General features: G+C 41.4%; 1 protein-coding gene across 2 annotated transcripts; it reads left to right on the top strand.

Moving 5' to 3' along the window:
* Positions 1-4,266: 4,266 nt before the first annotated feature.
* On the top strand, positions 4,267-9,555 carry LOC127415926 (N-myc proto-oncogene protein-like). Of its 2 annotated transcripts, XR_007893020.1 has the most exons (4): positions 4,267-4,402; positions 4,770-5,408; positions 7,830-8,662; positions 8,785-9,555. XR_007893020.1 is itself a non-coding variant. In XM_051654940.1 (3 exons), exons 2-3 carry the CDS (start codon positions 4,775-4,777, stop codon positions 8,537-8,539), a joined length of 1,344 nt encoding a protein of 447 aa, XP_051510900.1. In that variant the 5' UTR covers positions 4,267-4,402; positions 4,770-4,774; the 3' UTR covers positions 8,540-9,555. The 2 variants fall into 2 exon arrangements, 1 of the variants encoding a protein (XP_051510900.1); XM_051654940.1 differs by having other exon boundaries at positions 7,830-9,555.
* The last annotated feature ends 491 nt before the right edge of the window (positions 9,556-10,046 follow it).

The following is a 10,046-nucleotide window of genomic DNA, read 5'->3' as shown; positions in this document are numbered from 1 at the left end:
ACTCATATGCACAACTCTTCCAAACATTGTAGAGGATGAAAAGATATGCATTCTTTTAGGATGACTGAAGGAAGGAGTGATGCCAGATAGAGGATATATAACACATTAATATGTTTCTGTACATTGAATATACAAGTTTATTCTAGCAGTTCTAATGCAAAAAAAATATCTCAGTGTTGAGAGCAGCTATTTAGCAGCTGCACTCCAGCATGATGGTAAAATAAATTATAGCCTATTTTACCAAAGTTGTGAGCTTGTAGTCTGAATTTAATGTGATTTCATAAAAATAGTGTGTACTGCGAAATATCACTGCACAGCAAACTTACAGCACGTGACTAGCTGAGTCCGATTCACAAACAAACGACTCACCATCTCACGAGTTTTCAGTCTGAATCAGTCTGACAAACCATTAGCTTATTGAACTCAATGAATCAGTCAGAACGGTTACTGAACTACCAGACATTACTTACTTTCAAGTGCGTTTTCAGTCATGTCTGACTCGAAATGAAGCAGGAACTGTTCCAGTGATCTAAAAAAGGTAGGCTGACTTTTCTTAAGCTAAAATCTGTCTTTACTGAAATTCAAAACACTTCACCCAGTGGCCAAAGCGGTAATTGTTATTGGGTGAATATGGGCACGTGCGAGTTCCATTTTCTGGGTGTAATGTCCACAGAGGGGCGCCAAAAGCAAGTTGTGAAGCGAGCTGTTTTCAGCTGCACAGGCTGCAATACAGTGGAGAGGAATGCATATTTCATAAACCATACCAGCGACTATTTAGCAGAGATGGGCCACTTCTATTAAATGAATGGGAGAAATTGGAACGCCCAACCAAGGAGCTCTAAGTGCCCAACAGTCAACGGATGTAGAAAGGAAGTTCCGCCTTACAGGTAAAAGAGCCAATCACGTTCACGTGTAGTTAATATATATATATATACACACACACACACACACACACACATTTATAATATGCTGTATATATACTCCCCACTGCAAAAGCAGAATTATGTTCTTTCCTAAAATCATATACTCTTTTATACTCACCCTCCTTGCAGGTAATGAGGAGTTGTTTAAGGGGTTTTCAGAAAGCACTTTAAAGGGGTTTACTGGGTGGGGGAGAGGGGGGAAGGTTGGAGGTTACTAATTGAATTCCTCCAAACAGAAACAAAGTTACATTTGTCTGTCATTTGTTAAGGTGATATGCCACTGTGGAATCTGCTGTGATTGACAGGTCTGGTGATTAAAGGAGAGGCTACAGAGTAAAGCAAAGTCTATTGGAGTTCTGCATGTGTTCATTGAGAGAAAAAGAGAGATTACGACATCTGAACTGTCTCTATAGGGGGGAAAAGTTATTTGAATTAAAATAAAATCAATTCTTTTAAAAATATTTCAAGGCTTGCTGTGTGGAGAAACAGTATACCTGTGTATGTGTGTATTTACCTTTAATCCCCAGTCCATTTGAATAATGTAACATATTGTTAAAAAAAAAATAATAAATAAATAAAAATAAAAAAAAACATTAAGATGGGACTTGAATTTATCCATTGGAAACTGAATGGATTGTAAATATTGGGGGCTCCATACCAGAATGGATCCCTAAATATACTTTTTGGCTATTGGTGAACATTATCCAATATCCCACATGGCCTAAGTGCTGTCAGTGGAAAAGGAAAGCAAGTTATCACATTTTGATTAAAGATTAAAAAGACATTTTTTAGATCTGAAATAACATGCACCGATTAATCATTCACAATAAGAACAAGAACATGAATTTTGAAAGCAAATAGGGGTTAATTTTGATATTTTGTTGACTAGAAAGAGAAATAGCTCAGCCAAAGCACACGTTACACAGTCAAACGCACCTCTGACACCTTTGAAGCTTTAAACCGACGCTTTTTATGCTCACTCTGCATACCAGAGTAGAGGAGCAGGCGCCCGGGCCTGACTTCCGATCGTGTGCACTATTGATGCCCTGGCCTGTGTGCACTCATTGTCTCTCGCAGTGTTGTCATTGAGGCTTTATGCTGTGCTTTTGTATTTTCTCTAAATATGAATGTTTTATCCAAACTGGCCCAATTGCTTAACCATCCATGCACTACTCCACCCACTACTTCAGTGAGACAGGAAAACATGAGACAGAGTTGCATGAATACACAAACTGCCACTTTTTCCCTGTCTCTCTCTTTATACATGTCTCTAAGACATCTCAACCAAGTGTGTAGCCTTGGCACCTACACATGTGTTGATAGGCTGATGGTTCTGGGGCAAAATCAATCAAATGTAATGGCATAATAAATGTACAGCCAAATAGAGCCATTATCACGAATGACTTGCATTGAAAGCCATTAAAATGTTTTACATATTTTAGAACTAATTTGGAATGGATCTGTGCATCCCTTTGTGATATTTCGATGTTTTTAATTGATAATTTGAAAGCATGTAAATCTGATTGAAGCAGACAAAGCCAGCACAGACTAATCGAACATTGGTAGACAGAGCCAGAGACACACACTTGTAACAAAGTATTCAGCTTCCCACTCCCCCTCACTTTCACACAGGAAGCTCTTCCTGAGCAGAGGTCAGATTGGGCTCTGGAGGAGCGCTTCAATCCCAAACCATGATGTCTCTCTTTCTATTACTGTGTTCCCACAACAAACTGTTTTCCCCAGAGAGCCAAAGATGTACACTTTTTAAGTATAGAGTTGTCACGGGGGAAGTTGTCACATGGGCTACAGTATATCTCAGTCAATACAGTGGGTCATAAAATTTTTGAGGGAATAGATTTGTTATGAAGAATGTTCAAAGTGGGACTGATCCAATCACAATGGAAATTCATTTGTTTATAGAATACTTGAGATGTTATGACATGTTGAATATGGTTGAAATTAACAGAAAATGGTAAACCTTTTTTCTGAAGTGGTCATTTTGACAATTTTAAGCATTAACTTAATTTCTTATTGTAAAAAAACATCTTGCCATCTCAAAATTATTTGCCGAAGTTGACAAATTTTGCCCTATACTATTGTCTCTACATTTTACACGATATCACTATAATCGGGCCCCAAGTAAAGGCTCCCTCACCACTTGTTTTTAGAAGAAAACAAAATAATTGAAAAAATAATTGAACCCAGTGAAAAATGGTTCTAACATCTTATGCTTCAACAAAAGGTGGACAATAACAATTACATAACAGTATTGCCTACCCCCCACCTCCACTCCTACAATCCCATACTCACACCTACCCAATCTTACATTCAAGACAGCATTCTCTGTGTATACATAAAACAACAGGTATCACACTATAAACCATCATGTACAGTTGTAGCTGATAACTGTTCTAGTTGCTCTGAGCAAAGCAATTTATGCCCTGAGCGCAATTAAGTAAACGCAGACGGACGAAGTGTTTGTTCATCTTGTGTCCACACGGCGGCGCATGTGAGTCGACCTGATGATGTGATGCGGGTCTGCTGTTAACTCCTTGATCTGCACAGGGGAGATGCTACTGACTCGCTCTGATTCATTCATACCACTCAGTTGATCATATTTAAACGCTCACGTGTAATTGCTTTCATATTTTACATAGCTGAATATGCCTTCAGTAGCTAAATCGAAATAAAGTAGACTAAGGGGCGTTCAGACCGAACGCATTTTGCGCAAAAATAAGAAAGCTTGACGCAGTGTAATGCACAACAGAACACAGGTGTCTCGAGACGCGCTTTTAAAAGTTGAGTTTCTCTGTCAAAACGTCCGTCTAGCGCATGTTTACACAGAAAAACAAAGGGCAAATGGCGCAGACGGACACCCCAAAAGTGGGTTCGGTGTGAACGGCCCTTCTTGCAAGTCATCGTGCAAGGCGAAAACCCACCATCTACATATCAGTCATTAAACTTACATAATTTAGCTCTATTCTAAGCCTTTAATATCTGCAAATAAAACACCTTAAAACAGACCAAGCTGATGCTGTTTACAAACCAAATCGCACAGCAAATCTCTCTGCAGAACAAAAATGGGCTTTTCCCAATCAGTGGGCGTTTTCAAATTATTGAGATTCCTTACTTTCATTGGTTAGCCCATCTTGGTTTGAAAACGCCCACTGATTTCTGCACTGAGATTCCCTACTTTCATTGGATAGTTTTGAAACGCCCATCCCCGTTTGGAAACGCCCATAGATTTGAAAACACCCATTACTGTTCTGCAGAGACCCATACTTCCAAACGCAAGTACCTCACCCATCAGTGGGCGGAGTCAACATCTCTTCTCAGCGCACAGCGAGAAGACAGAATAATACTTCACAGTCCGAATCACAAAAGCGCAGAACAGTCTTCAGTCGTCGCGGTAGATGTGCGACTCCGAACGGGGGCCACAGGGACTGCGATAAAGAAGGGACAAGAAAACGCACTCTGAGGTAAGATACTCGGGACTTCCAATGTCAGTAGCCCAGGGTAATTAGGATATCTTTCATGCAACTGGTTTCTTTCACAGAAAAGACCATTTTGAGCAATCTGCCAGACTTTGACTTATAGTAAAAAGGTAGCCTATACAGATGTATATCACAGAGCACAAATTCTGATTAAAGAGTTTGTCCCATGCAATTACAGTCCAAAGTTTAAGTGAGTGAATGAACACTGTCACACTTCACACTGAAAGAACACTTCAAAGACATCTCAAGAGAGAAAAGTCATTTATAAGTATCAGACTATTCTTTATAGCTATTGCAAAAACAACCAAACAAAACAAATGCATTGGAATGTGACCGTCTGTTCCTTTCACAGTGAGAATGCCAGCGAAAACTATGAACTCCGATATGGAGTTTGACTCTTTGCAGCCGTGTTTCTACCCGGACGAGGATGACTTCTACTTCTGCAGACCAGACGCTGCACCGCCCGGTGAGGACATCTGGAAGAAATTCGAGCTGCTGCCCACTCCTCCTCTATCCCCGAGCCGGGCAGCGCTTCCAGGGGACCTGGTGGCTGGGGACTGCCCACTGATGGGTTTTGGATTAGGTGACCCGTTGGACTGGGCTTCCGAGCTTCTGCTCTTACCCGAGGACGATATTTGGGGGGCGTCGGATGGTGACCTCTTCGGCTCCGTTTTGGATACTACGGACAATTCCATTATCATTCAGGACTGCATGTGGAGCGGTTTCTCGGCACGGGAGAAATTAGAGCGGGTGGTGAATGAGAAACTCGGTAAAGCCGTCTCGACTGCTACCGTTAGCGATGAAGTCAGTAAAGACACGACAGTCAGGGCGCCGGAGATGAGCCACTCTATACCGGAGTGTGTGGACCCTACCGTGGTTTTCCCTTATCCCGTCAACAAAAGAAACGGGAGCAGCAGCAGCCAAAGTGTAACACAACTGAGGACAGAGCACTTGCCTCCAGTCAGCGCAGATGAGACACCAAGCGACTCTGGTAAGTGTCCCGAGCACTCCTTACATGCAGTGTTTGTTCAAAAGTTAATACAATTAGAAAACAATCTTTAGAAATCATCCATGAACGACTTTCCCATTTTTGTTCTCCTTGTTGCATTGTCTGATTGTCAGTCAGTAGTTTCAAGGCAGACATTTCTATACCAAAACATTATTATTAGCCTATTATAGTTATTAATAAAAATACTGGTAATGACAACTATTGTAATAATAATAATAATAATACTTTTTCAATAATAATATTAAACCTTTATTGTTATTAGTATTATTTTAACAATATTAAAAATATGATAGTGATGATTTTGCCAAACGGATTCGCGTTTGGCACTCTACAGTTTGGCCTAGTTTATAAGTGGTCATTGGGGTAACTGTTGAAGATCATATGACAGGCCCCGAATCGGATTATTGTGTGACATTCCAGTCTGTCGGTCACACGCGCACGCGCGCGCGCGCGCGCACACACACACACACACACACACACACACACACACACACACACACGTTGGTGCAGCTATCATTATGAGGACTTTCCATAGACATAATGATTTTTATACTGTACGAACTATAGATTCTATCCCCTAACCCTCACAAAAAACCTTCTGCATTTTTACATTTTCAAAAAAACATTGATTAGTATGTTTCTTAAGCAATCTGAATTATGGGGACACTAGAAATGTCCTCATAAACCACATTTATAGCATAATACCCTTGTAATTACCAGTTTGTAACCTAAAAAAAAGTCCTAGTAAACCACCTAAACCCGCCCGCCCCCACACACACACACACACACACACACACACACACACACACACACCCGCAGCAGTAGTAGTAGTGGTTGACGGTGATGGGGAGTTTATGTAATTGTCGTACTGCATACCCAGTAGATGGCGGTAATATTTGATGTTGTTTCATGATGTTGAGCCATTTAGCTCTGTAGCTCTTGGTTAAAGATTTAATGCAGAGGTAACGTCACTAAGCCATATTAGATCGGAAAACAAGTCCTTATCTGCCCTCTGTTAAGTCTGGGCATGGAAGCTGATCATTATGTCATTCAGTATTTCTGTCATATCAGTTTGTGTGTTCCCTGGTAATCGAACCCATGACCCTGGCATTGCTAGCGCCATGCTCCACCAGTAGAGCTGTAGGAACTCCAGGGACTAAATTCGTATTGAAACACAATTTTTCATAAAATGAAAAAGTGTTCCAGAAATGAAAGCCCTAGTGTAAAAAACATGGGCTCAGATGTTTGGCACTATGCAAGGGCATGTTGCATAAAAGGCAAGCCCCTAAATTCGGTGCCCCCCAATAAGTCGCTTCCCTTCTAAATGAGAGCTTATTTCAAATGCAAATCCAAAACAACAATCACACATGTGTGAGAGAATAAGAGTGCTGGCACTGGGCGCCAGCATGTGATAAAGGAGGCTCTCCGCGCGTGCGTCAACGAGAGAGGCAAACCTCCCTCCCTGCGCGATGGGCTGAGCTTGGCAGGCTGAGCATCTTGCAGAGAGGTGCAGAGAATGATAATCAAGAGGAAAAAGGAGGAAAGAAAAAAAGAGAGAATGGGTTGTCTCTCTTTACAGGGTGATGGCTCTGAAGAAGTGCAGCCTTTCCTCCAGCTGTCTGCTTGGCGTCTCTCCAGGGCATCGGCTTAGGGCGCCATCAGATCAGTGTTACTCTCTAAAAGCCCGCGAATAATCGGACCACACGATTACAACGCTTCAGAGTGGCTAGTTTTTCCCGCGCTGTACTTTTCTCTCTTTTCGCGCCCAAAATAAAATAATGAATGAAAAAGGGAACACTGACTGTCTGTTGGAAACTAAATTGCCCTGTTTGGTCTCTCCTTAATGCAGGCAGACGGTTTCCTGTGGAGAGCTTTTGAAGTGAAAGGCTGTGGTCTCCAATAAATGCCAAACACTCTTCATGTGTGGCTTAGCTGATAATCACATCCATTATCTCATAAACATAGCTCTTAGGCATCACACTGAGGCTGCCTTGCCATCTAAACTTAACTTGAAATGTGTCACCAGTTAAGCAGGCTCCACATAACAGGTCTATCTTGACAGCAAATAAGCTTTGTTAGAATCTTTTGGGTGTGTGTCAGAGTAGAAAGTAAAATCAGAGGTGGTCCAGTCTGGGGAGAATTCAGATCTTCAGTGTTTGACAGAGCATGTAAGGATGATCTTGGTGTGGTTGACACCTCTGTGAAGAACATTAAGCAATTGTTTCATCTGCCCACACAAAGACATTACCTCGAGCACACACCCATAAGAAAACATAGTTTCCTTCAAGAGTGCTTGTTCATACCTGTACACCTGCAGCTCTTGCATATGAACACAATTACAAAGGAATGCTTCACACGACAAATATGTGATGTGAACCTAAATGTCTTCTTGTCCTTTGCTAGATGATGATGAGGATGAGGATGATGATGAGGATGATGATGATGATGACGACGAAGAGGAAGAGGAGGAGATTGACGTCGTTACAGTGGAGAAAAGGCGTTCCACCTCCAGCAAGATTGCCAATATTGGTCAGTCCACAGTCTCTAACTCTCAGGCGTCCGCATCAGGGCGGTTGGGCTCAGGGGTGAGCAAAGCTCCACAGGAGTTGATTTTGAAGAGGACGGCAACGGCCTCCATCCACCAGCAGCAGCATAACTACGCAGCCCCATCCCCAGACCCGCAAGATGTCCCCACCGCTCCCCCAAGCAAGAAATTCAGAATCGACAACAGCACTAGCACTCTACGCACTGGCAGGAACCAGAGCTCTTCCCCAAACTCCCCTTCTAACACCACACCTGGCCAGCGAATCAGGAGGAGTGACACCAGCAGCCCAAGATCCTCCGACTCTGAGGACAGTGAACGGCGGCGCAACCACAACATCCTGGAGCGCCAGCGGCGCAATGACCTGCGCTCTAGCTTCCTCACTCTGCGTGATCAGGTGCCCGAGTTGGCGCACAATGACAAGGCGGCAAAGGTGGTCATCCTAAAGAAAGCTACAGAGTACGTCAGCTCTCTGGAGGCCCAGGAGCTCCGATTTCAGCATGAGAAAGACAGATTGCAGGCCCGACGACAACAGCTCATTCGCCGGCTTGAGCAGGCCAGGACTCGCTAACACTCATTGGCTGAAAGCCTCACAGCTAATGGTCGCCGTCAAATGACGAATGGCTAACGGCTTCTATGGACACTCACTGCTGACACTTTTTTTGCACATTTTATGACGTCAAGAATGTTTCAGGTTTACTTTGTCACCCCAATCACATTAATGTAAAGTGATAAAGAAAATATGAAGAGGGAAGGGAGAAAATGTGATGACACTTAACTTTATTCCACATTTTGTTTTTCTTCCTGTGTGCTTAGGGTAAACCTGACTTTCTCTCAATAACAAGACCCACAGAAGACAGGCATTCCTTCTAAACAGTGCTAATCTTCAGTATGTAATTGGGTCAATGGACACTAAGCAAATGACACGAGTCACTTCAAATGGCTATAATCTCTCACACCACCCTCACTGGTGCTAATTCTCATGGATGTACCTGTGCGCACCTTGATGTCAGACACTTTTGTAAATAGATTAGATTTTTTTTTAAAAGCATACACTCAAGTCTGCCTTGTTTTTGTATACAATATTGTCGTTTGGTTTTTATAAAGATGTCAAAAAGCTGGCAATAACTAGACTGGAAGTTTATATACCTTTAACAAGTACTGTAAGACCTCGATTTTTGTAATATAAGGACACATTGTTTTGTTTTTTTATGTCTTATAATCTCTCTGTTATGACACACTTTACTAATTCCTACATTTATGCTTTAGTGTGCTTCTGATACATACTAAATTTAATACTTATATTTTCGTATGAAAATGAGTTCTGAGTAGATATCACTATCTTGTTTTTACCTTTTTCTACCTTGATTTCTTTTGTATAAAATATTCTTTCTGTCTCCATTTATAAGGTTCTATTCCTTGCTTTCTTCCTCGTTCTTTGTTTATATATTTGTAAGTATTGGGTTCATAGAACTGGGTCACTGGGACAAAAAAGGTTTCTCTCCTTTACTATAATGTACATTTTAGTGCTGCGACTCACAGCACTTTGAAATACCTCATTTTGAAAAATAAATAGACATTTTGAAAACAAAAGAGCTTTTGGTCAAAGGATGAGTGGTTCTCTATTACTGGTAGTATGGTTTGAATGCTTTTAGGTATTAAGTGTATGATGACTTGTGAGATGAAACAATACACTGAACTCCTTTTCAGACATGCTTGAAGCCGCTATGTGGGCGGTAACATCCATATTTCAAACAGCCCTTAAACAACTTTTTAAGTTATGACTTTGAAGGCAAAAACCTACAGTCACATCATAATGTCAAAGAAAATATTAATGTCGTTTGAAGTATAAGAAAGGAGAAGCCATAGCTACTTTTTAAGGAACTGGCCAACTCTAGTCTTTCCTTAAAGGGACAGTTCTCCCAAAAATGACAATTCTGTCATATTTCTTAATCTCATGATGTTCTGAACCCATATGACTTCCTTTCTTCTGTGAAACACAAAAGGACATATGTGCTAGTATCAGTCATTATACACTTTCATTGCATCTTTTTTCCATACAATGAAAGTGAATGGTG

The sequence above is a fragment of the Myxocyprinus asiaticus genome, chromosome 25 (genome assembly GCF_019703515.2).
Source record: "Myxocyprinus asiaticus isolate MX2 ecotype Aquarium Trade chromosome 25, UBuf_Myxa_2, whole genome shotgun sequence".
Lineage (NCBI taxonomy): Eukaryota > Metazoa > Chordata > Actinopteri > Cypriniformes > Catostomidae > Myxocyprinus > Myxocyprinus asiaticus.
Note: the sequence above shows the minus strand (reverse complement) of the source record. Positions and strands in the feature narration are given on the sequence as shown.